Source organism: Scyliorhinus canicula, chromosome 16 (genome assembly GCF_902713615.1).
Source record: "Scyliorhinus canicula chromosome 16, sScyCan1.1, whole genome shotgun sequence".
NCBI lineage: Eukaryota > Metazoa > Chordata > Chondrichthyes > Carcharhiniformes > Scyliorhinidae > Scyliorhinus > Scyliorhinus canicula.
The window spans coordinates 4919507-4941157 of record NC_052161.1 but is presented as its reverse complement, the minus strand read 5'-3'; the positions used below and the strand labels follow the sequence as shown (position 1 = coordinate 4941157).

Below are 21651 nucleotides of genomic sequence, written 5' to 3'. Positions count from 1 at the left end.
CCAGGTAGGTTATAGAATCTCTACAGGGCAGGAGGAGGCAAGTTGGCCCATCGAGCCTGCACTGACCCTCTGAAAGAACATCCTACCTAAGCCCAATCCCCAACCTTATCCCTGTAGTCCCACCGAGGGGCAATTGATCATGGCCAATCCACCTGACCTGCATATCTTTGGACTGTGGGAAGAAACCGGAGCACCCGGAGGAAAACCACGCAGACACAGGGAGAACGTGCAAACTCCACACAGTCACCCTAGGTTGGAATCGAACCCGGATCTCTGACGTTGTGAGGCAGCAGTGCCAACCACTGTGCCACCATACCGCCCAATGTGCAAGATTGTACTAGATGTACAAGATGGCAACTGTTCAAAATACAGTAAGGGAATTCTCCTGTGTTGTATAGCCAATATTTAACCCCCAATCAACATTACTAACACAATATTTAATAGGGGCAGCACGGTGGCGCAGTGCATTAGCATTGCAGTCTCACGCCACTGTGGTCCCAGGTTCAATCCTGGCCCTGGGTCACTGTCCGTGTGGAGTTTACACATTCTCCCAGTGTTTGCGTGGGTTTCGTTCCCACAACACAAAGATGTGCAAGATAGGTGGATATAACATGCTAAAGTGCCTTTTAATTTGAAAAAATGAATTGGGTATTCTAAAAACAACAAAATATTTGATCATAATTGCACTCCTGTTTGTGGGATATGCACAATATGTGTGGTGCACATATTGGCTACTGCATGTCCTATACTCAAACAATGACTACATTTCAAGAAGCAATTTATTGCTGTAAAGAGACCAACAAAAAAGGTTTCGAAACACACAATCTTTCTTTCTGTTCTTTAATTGCATGGTTCGTGGTTGAACGGCTGAAAGTTGCCTTCTTACCAGCTCTTTGAAGAAGGCGGCCTCTTTGGGCTGTTCTGAGTAACGTTCGTACTGGTCCAGCCCATCTTGGAGTTTCAGCGTCAATGTGTCATAGTTGGAGCGGACCACCTCCAACACCTGAGGAGACAGGCACACTCGTTACTGAGATATGGAGGCATTAGTTACTGAGATATGGAGGCATTAGTTACTGAGATATGGAGGCATTAGTTACTGAGATATGGAGGCATTAACCTGGGCACCATTCAGGACAAAGATAGTAGGACCATCAGGACCAATGAAGTAAAACTGATTCAATGATCCGGGGACCTTCAAATCCTGGTGAATGTGGGGGTAACTGAGGGAGCCTCGAGGTGAACATAGAACATAGAACATTACAGCGCAGTACGGGCCCTTTGGACCTCGATGTTGCGCCGACCTGTGAAACCATCTGAAGCCTATCTGACCTACACTATTCCATTTTCATCCATATGTCTATCCAGTGACCACTTAAATGCCCTTAAAGTTGGCGAGTCTACTACTATTGCAGGCAGGACGTTCCACACCCCTACTACTCTCTGAGTAAAGAAACTGCCTCTGACATCTGTCCTATATCTACCACCCCTCAATTTAAAGCTATGTCCCCTCGTGCTAGACATCACCATCCGAGGAAAAAGACTCTCACTGTCCACCCTATCTAACCCTCTGACTATCTTATATGTCTCTATCAAGTCACCTCTCAGCCTTCTCCTCTCTAACGAAAACAACTTCAAGTCCCTGAGGCTTTCCTCGTAAGACCTTCCCTCCATACCAGGCAACATCCTAGTAAATCTCCTCTGAACCTTTTTCAAAGCTTCCACATCCTTCCTATAATGTGGTGACCAGAACTGCATGCAGTACTCCATGAGCGGCCGCACCAGAGTTATATACAGCTGCAGCATGACCTTGTGGCTCAGAAACTCAATCCCCCTGCTGATAAAGGCTAGCACACCATATGCCTTCTTAACAGCCCTATTAACCTGGGTGGCAACTTTCAGGGATTTATGTACCTGGATGCCGAGATCTCTCTGTTCATCTACACTACCAAGAATCTTGCCATTAGCCCAGTACTCTGCATTCCTGTTACTCCTTCCAAAGTGAACCACCTCACACTTTTCCGCATTAAACTCCATCTGCCACCTCTCAGCCCTGCTCTGCAGCTTATCTATGTCCCTCTGTATCCTATAACATCCTTCAGCACTATCCACAACTCCACTGACCTTCGTGTCATCTGCAAATTTACTAACCCATCCTTCTACACCCTCTTCCAGGTCATTTATAAAAATGACAAACAGCAGTGGCCCCAAAACAGATCCTTGCAGTACACCACTAGTAACTGAACTCCAGGATGAACATTTGCCATCAACCACCACCCTCTGTCTTCTTTCAGCTAGCCAATTACTGATCCAAACCACTAAATCACCTTCAATCCCATACTTCCTTATTTTCTGCAATAGCCTACCGTGGGGAACCTTATCAAACGCCTTACTGAAATCCATGTACACCACATCAACCGCTTTACCCTCATCCACCTGTTTGGTCACCTTCTCAAAAAACTCAATAAGGTTTGTGAGGCATGACCTACCCTTCACAAAACCGTGTTGACTATCACTAATCAACTTGTTCTTTTCAAGATGATTATAAACCCTATCTCTTATAACCTTTTCCAACATTTTACCCACAACCGAAGTAAGGCTCACAGGTCTATAATTACCAGGGTTGTCTCTACTCCCCTTCTTGAACAAGGGGACAACATTTGCTATCCTCCAGTCTTCCGGCACTACTCCTGTCGACAAAGACGACATAAAGATCAAGGACAAAGGCTCTGCAATCTCCTCCCTGGCTTCCCAGAGAATCCTAGGATAAATCCCATCTGGCCCAGGGGACTTATCTATTTTGACATTTTCCAAAATTGCTAACACCTCCTCCTTTTGAACCCCAATTCCATCTAGCCTGGTCGACTGAACCTGAGTATTCTCCTCGACAACATTGTCTTTCTCCAGTGTAAACACTGACGAAAACCATTTAACGCTTCCCCTATCTCCTGCGAAGGAATGAGTTAAAAAGAACAAGCACACGCTGTCTTTCGATTTGAACGCAGTGGCTGTGAGGAGGGTCAGTTTGGAGTTTGGGAGAAACATTAGAGGTTCAGAAGAGTATGGATTGAGAGTAAGTTTCCATAAAATAAAAGCTGCCATCAAACTGATTTCCAATCAGTTCATAGTATATCATTCTTACACTGTTGTGTGTTTAAACTTTATATTTGAAAGAATTTGAATAATTCAGAATCACATCATTCCTAATATTTCCACAAACTACTGCCCTACAAGTAGCAATTTCAATTTCCATTGCAAGCAGGTTTTATGCTTTAAGACTAACAATAGGAGTGTGGGAACAGATCAGTTTGCGAGGCCTCGCCGCCATTATATTATTGTTCCCGTGTGACATCATAACCCTCTGCCAGTGACATCACGGCCCATATCACATCATTGCCCTCTGTCAGTGACATCGCGGCCCCATATGACATTATAACCCTCTGGCAGGGGCATCATGTCTCATGTGACATCATAACACTCTGCCAGTGACATCACAGCCCCATGTGGCATCATAGCCCTCCACCAGCGACATCACCCCCCCATGTGACATCACCCCAAGTGACATCACCACCCTCTGCTGGTGACATCATTGTCCCATGTTACATCATAACCATCTGTTAATGGCATCACTGCCCCATGTGGGATCATAGTCCTCTGTCAGTGACATCACTACCCCATTGTGACATCACAATCCTCTGCCAGTGGCATCGCAGCCCTGAAATTTTGTACTCTTGCTCTCTTCTGTCCTGATGAACAGAAGACAAAAAGCTTCTGTAATCTGCCTCTCTTTTTTAGGAATATTGATCTTTTATAAGTGGGAGTTTTAACATTAAAAAGGAGAGAAAAATTGAACACCAGCAATCTGGGGCATAAATTTTGAAATAAATTGTTAAACAGAACTTTTTAAACTTAGAACACCTTAAACTTAAAATAAATAGCTATGTCAGAGTATTAACCGGGTTGCTGGAATAAGACTTTGAGGGGTGGGGTGATGTGGGGCTGCTTTGAGAGAAGGACAGGGTAGCTGGTGTTCCTCATGATCCAGGGCAATATCCCATCAGCTGCCTCCAAACCAAACCGAACACAACTGTTGGAACAACTGCTTGAGAAGGCCATCTGTCCCCGATATGAATATTCTCTCCACAGCACTGATTTATACCGTTCCTTGATTTATGCCAGGATGTTTGTGATCTGGGTTGGTCAAAAATAAAACCTAGCTCCCATCAGCCTGTCCTCACACTCTGATTCCTAAAGACACTGAGCTGCTAATAGGACAGAACGGTCCCATAATGCACATGGTGCTGCCTGGGGAACAGGAAAATATACGGTAATTAGAAAAGCCTCAAATTCCCCGAAGTATTGAATTGTCTGACATATTTGGAAATAATGTCAGGCCATTAGAAAACTGGCAAATAATAAATAACAAAAATGTCGGTTGAAATGCATGAATACATAAAATAATTCTAATTATTTTGAATAACATGAACATGTTGCTGTATTACAGGAGCATTAATGTAGTAAATCGCTCTAAGGCACATCACAAGAGGATTATCAAACAAAGTTCGGCAACAAACCATGTAAAGAGATATTAGGACAGATCAGGTCGGTTTTAAGGAGCATAGTTTTTAAATCGGTATCAAATTCAACACTGAATGATCCCATTTTGGTCAGAGACAACGGGCGAGATTTTCCTCCCCCCCCGGTAGCAGAGGTGGCTACCAGTGGGATCTTCCGGGCTGACCGATGTCTAAGGTGTTTTGGCGTGGTTCACGTGTCCTCCCACCAAGGAACCCGCCGCTGGGAGGGGGGGGGGGGGGTCATTTTCGGCTGGACCAGGAGATTCCATCAGCTGGAAGAGCTGGAAAATCCCACCCAAAGTAATTGCGAGTCAAGTTCCAGAATGTTGGAATGCCTCACCATTGGAGATTAATTTGAATCTTATAGCTATGTCACAGCAGCATTGACTGGCCATGCGATAAGTGACTTTACAGGATGTCAACCTAATTGTTTTGCCAGCAGACTAGTACCAAATAGGTGGAACCGTCAATTCTGAAACTTGCACTTCCACTGTACAAGGCTCACCCTAAAGATCACTAAATAAATAAACCCCTATGTGTTCACATCTACAATCTACTCCCAAAGAGGCAAGAGTGCACCCATCAGAGACAAAGGCTCATACAGATCTACAGAGATCCATGGGAAGGAGGCCATCGTGTCAATGCTGTATCAGAAATGTACCACCCAGTCTAATCACATTGTCCGGCTCTGATCTGTAGCCTTGTAGGCTATGGCACTTCATATCCAAGCATTTTTCAAATGTTGAGAGGGTTGCATCCTTTCAGGTAGTGAATTCCAAACTCCCACTGCCCTTTGGATTAAAGTTTCCCCATCAAATTTCTCTAAACCTCCAACCTCTTACTCTAAGCCTATGCCCGCAATTATGGATCCCTCCAGCAAGGGAAATATAGCTTTCCCATCCGCTTTATCTCGACCCTTCATAATTTTATACACTTCAATTAGATCCTCAGCCTCCTCTACTTCAAAGAAAACAACCGTAGCCTAACCAATAGTTTCTCATAACACAGGTTCTCCAGTCAAGGCAACATCGTCAACATCTCTTCTGTACCCTCTCCAGTGCAATTGCATCTCCACTACGCCAGTGGTCTAAACTTCTTTGCCAAGAGAGTGGTGAGAATGTGGAACTCACTGCAGGAGGGAGTGGTTGAAGCAAGTGCTATAGATTCAGTTAAGGGAATAGGGGGTTACGATGGTTGGTTGGAGGAGACTCGAGTGGATCATATACACCAGCAGGGACTGGTTAGGCTGAATGGTCTCTTTTCCTACGTATTCTATATATGAAATGAGATAAGAGTATCGCTGAAAAAAAAGAGATGTCTCTATTTTCAGTAATACTCAAGTTCCATGCTGCCAAACAACTACTTGAATGCGATAGGCTTGTACAGATGCTTCATTGTAACATAGTGGGGCTGCAGGGAGGAAGGAAATCCAATTAGAAGTTGAGGAGGAATGCTCAAAGAAGCAATGATGTGAATATTCATGGCAGTACTGTCATTCTTTTAAGCTGTCAGAGCAATAACCATGGCTAAAAAGCTGTAATGTATTCTAATGGATGGCTCCTACACAGTGACAATATCACATTATTAGCAATACTGAACCGAAATAGAATAATGCGCAGTATAACAGCCCCCGTGTATCAATCTGTAAGAGTTGCCAGAACAGTTTAATGACAATGACCTTGTCACATCCTGTTACACAAGATCTGGACAACGTGTTTGGTTTATAAAAACAAAATTTTCCAATACTGCCCCTCCCAGTGGGGACAGAATCTGCAGCAGTTAAGATCACAGTGAGGTTTGAAACAGACGTCCATCCAGCCCATTGAGGGCATTCTTTCCTCAGAGATCATTATATTGATCGGGAAGTTTTTAAAAAAAAACAAAATTCCCATCTGCGCCACCATCACCGCTAAACTCCCCGCCCCAGTGAATCAAATAGATCTACTGCTGGCTGTATGGCACCCAATTCCCTTCAAATGTACTGAACTAGCTCCTTTTAAAGTTGAGCCAGAATGGGTTCCTTTTACTATTGGCCTCGCAAAATGAGTAATTACATCAGCTGGTGAAGTACCAAGGGCCACAGATCAGGGAGTTCCTGGGCCTGAGGAGTCAGCCCTTCTCAGCCTGGGTGGCATTCCCCAACTTTGGAAAACCAGCACGTCTTCTCTTTACCCTTCAATTCTAGTGACTTGCACTTGGGTGACAGGTCAGTGGCTGTGAACACCAGCGCACCATGGCTGTAGTGTGTCCTATCCGATACAAGGGGGGATGCAGTGGCATAGTGGCCATGGCCATGTCACGGCACTAATAATCCAGAGGGATCGGTCCAAATTCTACAGTGGTTGAGTTTGAATTCAATTAATAAATCAGCCATGATCATATTGAATGGTGGGGCAGACTTGAGGGGCTGAGTTACATACATCTTGTTCTTCTGTTCTGATAAAAGTTATTCTCAGCAATGGCGACCATAAAACCATTGTTGATTAACATAAAAACCCATCTGGTTCACTAATGCCCTCTAAGGGAAGAAAATCCCTTTCTGGAATTTCCACAAGGAAATCTGCCATCCTTACGTAGTTTGGCTCACATACGAGTCCTGACTCTTAAATGCAACTCAGCTGTAGCAAGTCACTCAGTTGTATCAAAAACTGCTGCACGTCTAAAAGGAATGAATTCAGATGGACCCCCCACCATCGACTTTGTTACCGAAGTTACAACAGCAAACCCTAGCCCTGTTGACCCTGCAAAGTGCCCATTACTAGCGTATAGGAGCTTGTGCCAAAATTGGGAGAGCTGTCCCACAAACTAGTCAAACAATAAACCAGAACCTGCTGCAAAATCTCCGGCAAGCTACGTGGAGAGAGAAACAGAGTTATTTTGCACCAGCATGACTCCTCTTCATAAGGCAGCAGGATATAATCAGATTCCCAGAATCAGACCTTCCAGACACAACCATCACGATCCCTGGGTGTGTCCTGTCCCATTAAACACCCACCAGAGGTGACACACAGGGATATACACAGTCGGGAGGGAGTTGCCTTGGGAATCCTCAATGTTGACTCTCGGTCCCATAAAGTCCTATAGGGTCAAGTCAAGCTCCTTCTGAATATCACCACCACGCTGAAGAATTTGCAACTACCTTCAGCCAGAATTGTCGAGTGGATGATCCATCATGGCCTCCTCCTGAGGCTCGCAGCATCACAAATGCCAGACTTCAGCCAATTCAATTCACTCCATAATATCCCGAGCTGAAAGTACTGGATAATGGTTCACTAATTCCCTCAAAGGGAATAAGATCCCTTTCTGGAATTTCCACTGTGTGCCCTCATTCTATTCCAACAACAGTCTTCAAAACATGATCCAGAACTTGCCACGCCCCTAGCCAAGCTGGTCAAGTACAGCTACAACACTGACATCTACCCGATAATGCGGAGAATTGTCCAGGTATGTCCTATCCACAAAAAGGACAAATCCATCCCGGCCAATTAAAGCCTCATCAGTCTACACTCAATCAGCAGCAAAGTGATGGAAGGGATCATCGACAATGCTCTCTAGTGGCACTTACTCAGCAATAACCTACTCGCTGACCTTCAGTTTGGGTTCTGCCAGGGCCACTCAGCTCCTGATCTCATTATAATAATCTTTATTGTCACAAGTAGGCTGACATTAACACTGCAATGAAGTTACTGTCAAAATCCCCTCGTCGCCACACTCCGGTGCCTGTTTGGGTACACTGAGGGAGAATTCAGAATGTCCAAATTATCTAACAGCACATCTTTCGGGACTTATGGGAGGAAACCGGAGCACCCGGAGGAAACCCACGCAGTCACGGGGAGAACGTGCAGACTCCGCACAGACAGTGACCCAAACCGGGAATCGAACCTGGGACCCTGGCGCTGTTAAGCAACAGTGCTAACCACTGAGCTACTGTGCCGCCCATTACAGCCTTGGTCCAAACATGGGAGGGGAGGCAGCAGCATAGTGGCATTGTTGCTGGACTAGTAATTAGAGACCCAGGGTAGTGCTCTGGGGACCTCCACAGCAGATGGTGAAACTTGAATTTGAAAAATATCTGGAACTAAAAGTTCAAAGGTGGCCATTACGATCATCGTGACAACTTCGCTCATGTCCTTTTGGGGAAGGAAATCTGCCATCCTTACCTGGTCTGGCCTATATGTGATTTCAGATTCCCAGCAATGTGGCTGACTCTTAAATGCCCCTCTGAAATGGCCGAGCAAACCACTCCATTCAAGGGCAATTAAGGGACTGGTAATAAATGCTGACCCAGCCAGTGACACCCACATCGAATGAATAAAAAGATGGACAAAAGAGTTGAATTTCAGAGGTGAGCTGACAGCGACTGCCCTTGACATCACTGAAGCACTTGACCAAGTATGGCATCAAAGAGCCCGGAAAGCAATGGGAATCATGAATAAAAACCCTCCACTGGTTGGAATGATAGATCAATCATCTCAGTGCCGGAATGTCACTGCAGGTGTTCCTCAGGGTAGTGTCCTGGCCCAACCATCTTCATCAATGGCCTTCTTTCCATCATAACTTCAGAAACGCGGATGTTTTCTGATGACTGCACAAATGTTCCTGGGAGTAACCATTGACCAGAAACTAACCGGACCGGCCATATATATACACTATGGCTATAAGAGGTCAGAATTCTGACTCCCCTAAGCCTGCCCACCATTTATAAGACCCGAGTCAGGAGCGTCTTGCTTGGATGAGTGCAGTTCCAACAACACTCAAGAAACAAGGCACTATCCAAGACAAAGCAGCCTGCTTGATTGGCATCCGATCCACCTTATTAAACATTCATTCCCTCCACCACCGCTGCACAGTGGCAGCCCTGCGTACCATCTACAAGATGCACTGCAGCAATTCACCAAGGCTTCTTTGAACGCCTTTCCCAAGAGTACCACATAAACCTCTGCAGTTAAAGAAGACGGCTCACCACCACCTTCTCGAGGGAAACTAGAAATGAGCAATAAATTCTGACCATACCAGCACACAGGTTAGGGAGTTTCTGAAAAGCATCTTATAAGTGCAGTGAGGGTGCAGGCAGTGGAAACCAAGTCCTGTGACGGGCCTCAATCAAACGGGCCTGTTTCCTCCTCAATTATTTCAAGCAACTCAAGTGTTGTTGTTGCTGCATCCAGGCAAATGGAGATTGCTCCTTCACGGTGTCATGATATGCAAACATGCAGCTAATGAACACATAGAATAGGACACGACCAATGAGCAGTCAGGACACTCAGGGGTGGTATCTCACTATAAAAGGGATGAGGCACACACCCCACCTCTTTCCACAGACCAACATCTACAGAGTGAGACAGGGTGCAACCTCAGCATCACACCCCAGCATGTGGCTTAGAGCAAGGCAGGTTCAGTCAGACTGAGTTACTACATTTAGATTAGCAGAGAGTCAAACTCATTGAGAACTGTGCTAATAGTTCAATAAAACACATTGAACTCACTTCAAAGTCTGGAGCATCTTTTACTCAAAACTGCATCAAGTGGCAGCTTGTGTTATTCCAAATTATATAACACAACACACGGTGTTGACGTTTAGATGGCTATGCTGAGGAGACAGGCCATTCAAAGCACAGCACTCACTCTGCCTCTAGTCTGCACTTTTAGCCAGCATGTTGGTCAGCTCAGTTATGCTTCTGGTCATGTTGGCAGTGGGGGATTGTGTAACGGTGGAAGGCGAAAAGGAGGTGGTTGGATTATTGAGATGGCCATTATGATTCACGCTGACATTTCTCTGCACCCACTGTGCCTGTTACAAAAGCTATGACTAGGTTCAGTTAGAAGAGGAGGAAACCTATTTTAGATTACACCATATGATAGATTTCCTCCTTTTCTTATTCATGCCCCCAAAAACATTTACACATAGTGAAGTGCTTTTGCAATATAGAAAAAAACTATTTAATGTGGAAAATGCAGCAACCAATTTGCCCACAAACAGCAATGTCTTAATGACTGAAGAACCTGTTTGAGTGATGTTGGCTGAGAAATAAAAGATTTCCCCCACACTTCCTCTCAAAGTTTAGGCCATCTGAGAGAGGAGACAGGGCTATAATTTTAAACCTTATCCGAGAGACGGCAGCTGAGTGCAGCATTCCCTCTTACTGAAGTCTCATCCTGGATTTTGTGCTTGGGTTTCGCAAGTGGGATTTGAAGCCATGACCTTCCGGCTTGAAGGGGAGAGCACAACCCACTGGGCCACTGCTGGTACCAAACGACAAGCCAAATAGCACTGGGAAGTAATAACCTTTGGTTCATTCTCCGAGCGCATTACAAAAGTGTTGCAAGTCTTGTTACTTTAGCTGCAGGGTGTATAATCATAATTGTATCTTTAAAAACCTGTGTATTTTGCTGTCTTTAAATACTTAAGGAAATGGGTCATTAATGTAAGCGACTGGAATTGTCTCTTCCTATTTCTGGAATAGATATCTCTGGAGGTGGCAGGGCAGAATGTCAGGATGATTCCTTTCATCTTGGTTTTATGGATTGGAACTGAGCCAAATCCCAGTTTCAGAAGGCAAATGTTCAGAAGGGTTGAACAATTACCAGCAATGTGCTCTTTTAACTCTGGCAACTGGCTTTCAATCTAAACAGGAATAGGGAAAACCCATCTCACACACCCCTGTGATCATGTTAGCAAATATATTTCTCATCCTCAGACTCCCTCTCCACTGCTGCCCATCTCAGATTTACTTTATAACTATGTAACGTGTTCTTCTGAGCTCCAAATCCACTTCTGTACCCACTCTTCCTCCCACTCTGGATTGCAGTCCAGTGGTCCTAATAGAAGGTACAGGGGAGGACCAGACCAGGCCCCTCCACAACTCTCCTCCTCTGGGCAAACTGAAGGATCTAACAACACTCACTGGGCTGGATTCTTCGGCCGCACCCGCCACAAGATCGTCACGGACGGGACGCCGACCACATAAAGGCCCACTGACCTCGGGCCAGAATCTACGGTTGCCAGGTGAGTGTGGCCGGAGAATCCCGCCCACTGTCTCGGCCCACAGGTGGAAAAATAATCGCCATCTGTATCTTGCTCATGAAGGTGGTTACTATTTCTCCAATTCATTCCCCATTCACCTCGCCCCCAACGTACCTCCAACTGTCTGGGCTCCAGAATTCCCTCCCGAACTCTCACCACCTTAAAATCTACCCAAGCGGCCGTGGTTTTAGTTAAAGGCCTCAATTCCTCGTCATGTGTCAAATTTAGATGGATAACGTAACACTCCTGTGAAATGGCGTGGGAAATTTTCACTACATTGAAGGTGCTATATAAATGCAGGTTATTGTTGATGAAGCAGAATCCAAGGGAAAGCCAGAATTTTGCAGGAGTGAAGCAATCAACACAGGAAACCCAGACACAGCAGCTACTTCATGTAGATTGGAATAAATGGAAAGCAATGCCAGCTAGCTCCAGTTACATCATTCAGCTGGTGCAACATGCCAACTGCACTAAAGGACTAAAGCATTATACTGTGGCAAGGCAGCAATCTTCAGAAAGGGGATGTTAGGGTCAAATGCAGATTTAGGTGAACTGGATGAGCATTTTATCTTCTCATTTTAATAAGCCAATAATATTTTTCATGTATGCATGCTCATCCTCTTTATATTGTATTTCCAGCAACCAAGGCGAAGGATCAAAGTCAACAGCAAGGCTGAGAAGAGTAGAATGAGGCCAGCTGGGAATGAGTGGGTAGGTGACAAGGGGCTGAGCTTTCAAAAACTCTGTTAATTGAAAGAGGAAGGGGGGGTTCCCTCTACTGCCGTCGCGGGGGACGAGGGACAGAGAGTGCTTTCGGGGGTGTGGGTCGGAGAGGGGAAGGTGTCTGACATCTATAAGGTAATGCAGGAGGTGGAGGAGTCGTCAGTGGAGGAGCTGAGGGCTAAATGGGAGGAGGAACTTGGGGAGCAGACAGAGGACGGGACTTGGGCGGATGCCTTGGAGAGAGTCAACTCTTCCTCCTCATGTGCGAGGCTGAGTCTCATCCAATTTAAGGTGCTGCACCGGGCTCACATGTCCGGGACTAGGATGAGTAGGTTCTTTGGGGGTGAGGACAGGTGCACCAGATGTTCGGGGAGTCCAGCGAACCACGCCCATATGTTTTGGGCATGCCCAGCACTGGAAGAATTCTGGAAGGGGGTGGCGGGGACGGTGTCGAGGGTGGTTGGATCCAGGGTCAAACCAGGGTGGGGACTCGCGATCTTTGGAGTTGCGGTAGAGCCGGGAGGGCAGGAGGCAAAAGAGGCCGGTGTCCTGGCCTTTGCGTCCCTAGTAGCCCGACGAAGGATTCTGCTACAGTGGAAGGATGCAAGGCCCCCAAGTGTGGAGACCTGGATCAGTGACATGGCGGGATTTATAAAATTGGAAAGGGTCAAATTTGCCCTGGGAGGATCAATACAAAGGTTCTATAAACGATGGCAGCCTTTTCTGGACTTTGCGTCCCTAGTAGCCCGACGAAGGATTCTGCTACAGTGGAAGGATGCAAGGCCCCCAAGTGTGGAGACCTGGATCAGTGACATGGCGGGATTTATAAAATTGGAAAGGGTCAAATTTGCCCTGAGAGGATCAATACAAGGGTTCTATAAACGATGGCAGCCTTTTCTGGACTTCCTGGCTCAGAGATAGGTATCTTGGTCAATAGCAGCAGCAACCCGGGGGGGGTGTTCCTTATTGTAGTGTCTATTCTGTAACTTTATATTGCGTTAATTTGCGTTGTTGTTAAAATGCTGTGTTGTTCATGGAGGTGGGGCGAATGTTTAAGATTGTTAATATTATTGTTATTTTACTATGCTGCGTTATTGTTGTATAAATTCTAAATTTTTCATTAAAAATTATTTCAAAAAAAAAGAAAGAGGAAGGGGAGATGTTGAAGTAATAATAATCATCTTTACTGTCACAAGTAGGCTCACATTAACTCTGCAGTGAAGTTTCTGTGAAAATCCCCTAGTCGCCACATTCCGGTGCCTGTTCGGGTACACAGAGGGAGAATTCACAATGTTCAATTCACCTAACAAGCACGTCTTTCGGGACTTGTGGGAGGAAACCGGAGCACCCGGAGGAAACCCACGCAGACACGGGGAGAACGTACCGTCTCTGCACAGACAGTAACCCAAGACGGGGAATCGAACCCAAATCCTTGGCGCTGTGACGCAACAGTGCTAACCACCGTGCCGTGAGGAGATTGACAGCTTTAAGCTCAGCTTTTGGAAAATGTGCAGAATTGAAAGTTTGAAAGTAACATGAAAATGGCCCAACTTATGAGCAAATTACCTAATTTCAGACTGATGGATGCCGGTATTTGTGGGCTCTTTGCATAACTTTACCTCCATTAATTTTTAAAAATTCATTTGTAGAAAGTGGGTATCAGTGGCATGTGAGCATTTGTTGCCCTAATTGCCTTGGGCCATTTCAGAGGGCATTTAAGAGTCAACCACATTTCTCTCAGCTACATGTAGGCCAGACCAGTTGAGGGAGGCAGATTTCCCTCTTCCCGTGTCTGCGTGGGTTTCCTCCGGGTGCTCCGGTTTCCTCCCAGAGTCCAAAGATGTGCAGGTTAGGTGGATGGGCCATGCTAAATTACCCTTAGTGTCCAAAAAGGTTAGGTGGGGTTGCTGGGATAGGGTGGAGGTGTGGGGCTTAGGTGGGGGTGCTCTTTCCAAGGGCCAGTGCAGACTCGATGGGCCGAATGGCCTGCTTCTGCACTGTAAATTTGATGATAATTCTATGATAAAGGACATTAGTTTATACAATGATTTCATTCCAGATTTTTTTTATTGGATTCAAATTTCTCAATTAGCCATGGTAGAATTTAAACCCAGATCCCCAGATTATTACCCTGGGTCTCTGCATTACTAGTCCCGTGAAAATACCCCCGCCTCCCCCATACTTTATTTTGGCTGAAGAGTATTCAGGGGCATATGGAGGTTGTGAAAGGCATAATGCCCTCCAAAGTCAGATTTCCTGCTGATGGACATTGTCTAGGCTCATACTGCCGAATGCTGATTGGATTGAAATAGCAGAGTACCACTGGCATTCAGTCTCTGATGGCCCTGGGAGGAAACTAGAAACTCAAACTAAAAAACAAAATCACAAATCAGCCGAACTTCAAAGGGAAAAGCAAATTAGAGAGCTGATAATGTTATTCAACAACAGCTTTAATAAATGTTTCACTGAATGTATCTCGGGAATAAGTGGCAGAAAACAGATGAAGCAGGAAGCAGAGACTGGCGCTTATCATACACATTACTGAAAAGAGCGATATAGCATCAGCCAGCGGTGACACTTCGGAGAATCTGTGCCATTTAATTTCTTGATCCCCTAAACTCACTCTGGGATTGAAGAATTTTAGTTGTCAATCACTGCTTGCTGTTGATCAACCAAAAGGATCGCTGCTACTTAATGCGAAGGAGGAGAAATGTTGATTAACCCTCGCAGCACCAACTGTGACAAAGGGTTGTGCTGCTCCCCTGGCCACCCTTTCTTGCTAACCTTCCTCTCTCCTGTCTGTCAGCACAACTCCTGACTGGGGTAAGCGGTTTCATAAACTCAGATCAATTCTCTAGTGTTGTGCTCATTGGTCAAATGTCCTGCTGACACTCATGTCTATGTACACATAAACAACTTCATGTTTGTATGATCCCTGAACTGGTTTTGATTACCTGAGATATAAGGGGAATTTCCCCCAATTATTTCCACTCATTTTCTTTCACCATAAGATGGGTTGGTTGTGCTTAGTTAGGATGCTCTGGTCATCATGGTGTGAATGGCAGGCTTTCCTGTCTGACAATGCCATATGTTCATAACATGGGCAAGAGGGCCATGGGTTCTTATTGAGATGGACAACTCCTTCATACATTGTTAACACTCCACCCATCATCTCCATCTCCACTCCAGTTATTTGGACCTGCATTTATCATTTTAACTTTTGTGTTGTCACACTCTTCCGCGATATAGAATAATCTCCCCAGGCATCGCTTGGTTAGTACAACATCCTCCCTTTGGAAACCACAGACTGTCCCACCTGGTAAAACAGCAACCACAATATCCTCAGGCATGACAAAGTTAAATTGCGCTACCTTACACTCCAATTCACCTTTGAGATGGAGCAGTCCCTTCCTCGATGAGCTAACTGCAAAATCAGCTAACAATTTCTCCACTGCTAATGGGCGGCACGGTGGCACTCTTGCCTCACAGCTTCAGAGACCCTGGTTCATTTCAACCTTGGGTCACTGTCTGTGTGGAGTCTGCAAGTTCTCCCCGTGTCTGCGTGGGTTTCCTCCGGGTGCTCCGGTTAGGTGGGGTTACGGGGATAGGGCAGGAGAGTGGGCCCAGGAAGAGTGCTCTTTCAGAGGGTTTGTGCAGATTTGATGGGCCGAATGGCCTCCTTCTGCACTGTAGGGTTTCTATGTTCTATCTTCTGCAAACCTACTTTCGCCAGTAATTAGTTTTTAAATAAATTTAGAGTGCCCAATTAATTTTTTTCCAATTAAGGGGCAATTTAGTGTGGCCCAATCCACCTACGCTGCACATCTTTGGGTTGTGGGGGCGAAACCCACACAAACACGGGGAGAATGTGCAAACTCCACACGGACAGTGACCCAGAGCTGGGATTGAACCTGGGACTTCGGCACCGTGAGGCAGCAGTGCTACCCACTGCGCCACCATGCTGCCCTTTTTCACCAGTAATTATAATTATTTAGCTCCATGTGATACAAGATCGGCCTGATTAGCAATCTATAAAATAGGCCCCGGGGCATTTGCAAGCCTGAGAGTGCATTAAAGTGTTCCTGATCACATCAATGGCCACTGTTGATCGTAGAAACTCTCAAGTGGGCCAAAGGCTGCTGATTTTAGATCTGAAAAATGCCCAGTCTACCTTGAGTTACTTGGGCAGAAAAATTATTACAAAAGTTTGAACAAGTTAAGCAAGCCCAACCATCTTCACTGGCTTCGTCAATGACATTCCTCCTATCGAACTGGGAATGTTCGCAGATGACTGCACAAACTTCAGCACCATTCCTCAGATACTGAAGCAGTCAAGAAGCAAGGCTCAGACAATATCTGAGGCTAAGGCTGAAAAGTAACATTCATACCACACAAGTGCCAGGCAATGACCATCCCCAACAAGAGAGAATCTAACCATCTCCCCTTGTCATTCAATGGCATCATCATTGCTGAATCCCTCACTGTCAACATCCTTGGGAGGGGGGGGGGGGGGGGGGGGGGGGGGGTACCATTAACCAGAAGCTGAACTGGACTAGCCATATAAATACTGTAGCTACAAGAGCAGGTCAGAGACTAGGAATCCTGCAGCGAGTAACTCGCTTCCTGACATCCAGGACAAAGCAGCCCACTCGATCGCTTCCCCTTTCACAAACATTCACTTCCTCCACCACCAACGAACAGTTGTGACAGTGTACACCATCCACCATGGTACCATCCACAATGTAACCATCCACAATGTAACCATCCACCATGGTACCATCCACCATGGTACCATCCACCATGGTACCATCCACAATGTAACCATCCACAATGTAACCATCCACAATGTAACCATCCACCATGGTACCATCCACCATGGTACCATCCACAATGTAACCATCCACCATGATACCATCCACCATGGTACCATCCACAATGTAACCATCCACAATGTAACCATCCACCATGGTACCATCCACAATGTAACCATCCACCATGGTACCATCCACCATGGTACCATCCACCATGGTACCATCCACCATGGTACCATCCACAATGTAACCATCCACAATGTAACCATCCACCATGGTACCATCCACCATGGTACCATCCACCATGGTACCATCCACCATGGTACCATCCACCATCCACCATGGTACCATCCACCATGCAATGCAAGACTCACCAAAACAGCACCTTCTAAACTCCTGATTGCCAACAGAGAAGGTCAAGTGCAGCAGACACATGGGAACACCAGCGTCTGGATATTTCCCTCCACACCACTCACCACCCTGACTTGGAAATATATCACCATTCCTTCACTGTCGCTGGGTCAAAATCCTGGAACTTCCTAACAGCACTGTGGGTGCACCTACAACACATGGACTGCAGAGGTTCAAGATGGCGGCCACCACCACCTTCTCAAGGGCAATTAGGAATGGGCATCAAGCAGACATAGAATAGAAGGGCTGAAATGGCTTCCTTCTGTGCTAACTTCTGTGGTTCTAATAGCTACCTTGAAAGCTGAATATTCAGAGAATAATTTTAGTCATGTCTGTAAATACAGTTTGAAATTCCTTTCTTCTGTACTTGCGTTTCATCTCAAAATAAATATAAGTAAAATAATGGAATCCAGGCCGTGCTATCAGCTGTCACAGCTGGGATAAGAGCCAGTAAACCTCCCACAACAGCGCGCATTCTTGTCAACATAATTTAGGGAACTTGATTTATATTTATCAAGGTGAAGGGTGTCAGTTCTTGTGAACAGAATATGTCATCAGCATTGTCAGCATCAAGGACTGAGGGGGCAGGTACAGTTCCTCACTGAATACAATTTGAGCTCTACTTAATCTGAAAAGTCTTATGAAACAGCATAAAATTAGCTTTGCTCTGTATCTAACTCGGTGCTGCACCTATCTGGGAGTGTTTGATGGGGAGAGTGTAGAGGGAGCCTCACGCTGTATCTAACCCCGTGCTGTTCCTGTCCTGGGAGTGTTTGATGGGGACAGTGTAGAGGGAGCTTTACTCTGTATCTAACCCCGTGCTGTAACTGTCCTGGGAGTGTTTGAGGAGGACAGTGTAGAGGGAGCTTTACTCTGTATCTAACCCCGTGCTGTACCTGCCCTGAGAGTGTTTGATGGGGACAGTGTAGAGGGAGCTTTACTCTGTATCTAACCCCGTGCTGTACCTGTCCTGGGAGTGTTTGATGGGGACAGTGTAGAGGGAGCTTTACTCTGTATCTAACCCCGTGCTGTACCTGTCCTGGGAGTGTTTGATGGGGGACAGTGTAGAGGGAGCTTTACTCTGTATCTAACCCCGTGCTGTACCTGTCCTGGGAGTGTTTGATGGGGGACAGTGTGGAGGGAGCTTTACTCTGTATCTAACCCCGTGCTGTACCTGTCCTGGGAGTGTTTGTTGGGGACAGTGTGGAGGGAACTTTACTCTGTATCTAACCCCGTGCTGTACCTGTCCTGGGAGTGTTTGTTGGGGACAGTGTGGAGGGAACTTTACTCTGTATCTAACCCCGTGCTGTACCTGTCCTGGGAGTGTTTGTTGGGGACAATGTGGAGGGAACTTTACTCTGTAACCAATATTGCAGCTCATTTGAGAATGCTGCATACTAACACAAATTTTTGTAAATGATAAATGCTTCATTTCAGAGGCATGACACCTCTTACCTTGATGGGCAAACATTTCACCAAAATATTTGAAAGAAATGAAGGTTCGTTTATTCAGCTTTAATCAACCAATATTCGATTAATCATAATATCTGGGCAAAGAGCCAGTCCCATCTTTCCTCGAGATATACAAAAGGACCTAGAAATAGCTTGGGCAGCACAAATGTAATGCAGTGAGTAATATGCCAGACTTCACTTCTGTTGTAGGAGCTAGCTCGGTTAACCTCCAAATGAAATGAAAATCGCTTATTGTCACGAGTAGGCTTCAATGAAGTTACTGTGAAAAGCCCCTAGTCGCCACATTCCGGCGCCTGTTCGGGGAGGCTGATACGGGAATCGAACTGTGCTGCTGGCCTGCCTTGGTCTGCTTTAAAAGCCAGCGATTTAGCCCAGTGAGCCCTTTGTCGTAGAATTTCGTACTCTGCCTGGAGGGAAATTTCAGTGAGGCAGCACTGTCACAATGGAGTCCCATAACCAGAAACACGGGTTGACAAATGGATTTACAGTGTTCAAGTGCAATCTCAGAGTTGCTCCCAAAACACAGCCTTTCTGAATTTGCCCTGACCTTACTGATGCTGCTGTGATCAGCGCACCTCTGAAGATTCCTCATTTCTCTGGACTCTGAATTTTACCAACTCTTACTCACTTTGAATATCCAACCCTCAATATCTCAGTTTTCTTCACACACAATATTGCGTCCTCCTTGATCTTCATCGTTCCTACATAATGCATACATCTTACACTTTTAATATCGCATCCTGCACAATCTTCCTCACTCTGAAGATCCAATCTTAGGTGCTCGTCCTTGCTCTGAATATTCTATCTCATACAACCTCCCTCACTGAATAGCTGATCATTCTAACTCTGTTGATGCAGCAACCTCCTAATCATTAATAAAAAGATGGAAGTAGGCCATAATGCTGCCATTAAACAATATTACAAAGCAATAAGCAGCTCAGTATCAGAGTCATCACCACAGCCGTAATCTAGACACAGGCTTAAGAGCCAAATGCAGGAAGCTAGGTGGTAGCAGCTGTGCTCAACATCAATTCAGCAAATAACTGAACATGGCAACAAGGAGCCGACCCTCTGAAAGAGCACCCTATCTAGGCCCAGTCCCCCATCCTATCGCTGAAACCCCATAATCCCACCTAACCGTTGGGCAATTTAGGTAACTAAGGGGCAATTTATCATGGCCAATCCACCTAACCTGCACATCTTTGAACTGTGGGAGGAAACCAGAGCACCCGAAGGAAACCCATGCAGACATGGGGAAAACATGCAAACTCAATAGTCACCTGAGATTGGAACTGAACCCAGGTCCCTGACGCTGTGCCACCGTGGTATTCGCTGCCAGTGAGACAGTGTCCAGCTCCATTCACAAGTCTCTTGACAATTAGACAGCCCATTCCCACACGAAGCAAGATCTGGATGGTAAGTGACATGAATTTGACCAAAAGCTTAATGGCGAGATTTACCGGCTGTTCACGCTGGCAGGACATTCCGGTCCCACGCCCGCACGGGTTTCCCGGCGGCAAAGGGTGCTGTCAATGGGAAATCCTGCTGGCGGGCCAACTCCGGCGTCAAAAAACACGAGGCGCGGTGGTCGATAAGTCCCACCCTAAATGCCAGGTAACATCCATCTTGAAAGGGTGAAGGCTCATTAATCTACTCTTGATCTTCGATAGCATCACTAACCCCCGAGTTCCCCACCACTGGCATCGTGTTTGTCACTGACGATCAGAATCTCATCTGGACCAGTCAGATAAATAACATAGCTACAGGAACTGGGCAGACCCTCGGTGCTCGAACAGGAATGGCTCACTCCCTGATCCTGCAACAACTCCTAATCATTAATGAGGCTCAGGTCAGGGATGCAAAAATGGAAAATGAAACATCTGCTTTAAGAACTGCTGACTGTTTGAAAACAGTTTATAGCCAATTACGTATTTTTGAAGTATAGTCATCATTGTAAGCTAGGAAACACTGCAACCAAATTGCACACAGCAAACTCCTACATGCAGCAATGTGATAATAACCTGATCATCTGTTCTTTGTAATGCTGACTGAGGAATAAATATTGGCCACAGGACACTGTGGTCACTCTCTTGCTCTTCATCAGAATAGTGAATGGGTTCCTTTATGCCCACCCGAGAGGGCAGACAGGGCCTTGGCTCTATGTCTTATCCAACAGGTGGCAGATCTGACAGTGTAGCACTCCCTCAGCACTGCACTGGAGTGATTATTGTGCTCAAGTCCAGGAGTGGGACTTCGGGGAGCAAGGTTACCAACTAGGACACGGCTGACGTGCGATAGAATACTCAGGAGATTCAATAACATCCAGGACAGAGCAGTTCATTTGACTGGTGCCCCTATCGCTGGATTCAATAACCATCGACATCACCACCACTGTAGCTCCAGTGTGTATAATCTGTGGCAGGTCTTCCCAAACTGTGGATTGTGATCCCTGATAACAACCTGGGGTTGCAAGCTCTGAGACATCAATGGCTGTTGTGCTGTGGATATCAGACTGATTCTTAACAGCTGCAAGGCCTCTTTATATACTGTCATGGGAGTGCCCCTTTAAGAAATGTTTTGTCTTATCAAATAGCTTCAGTGATGTCATTGTGTGGGTGGAGCTGGGCTGTGGCTC

General features: G+C 45.9%; 1 protein-coding gene across 1 annotated transcript in view; it reads right to left on the bottom strand.

Moving 5' to 3' along the window:
• The window catches only part of armh3 (armadillo like helical domain containing 3), a 174433-nt gene that overhangs the window by 6765 nt on the left and 146017 nt on the right, over positions 1–21651 (bottom strand). The window contains exon 25 of the mRNA XM_038821510.1: positions 887–1003. Within this exon, the coding sequence (XP_038677438.1) occupies positions 887–1003 (117 nt within the window). The remainder of the gene's footprint in view (positions 1–886; positions 1004–21651) is intronic.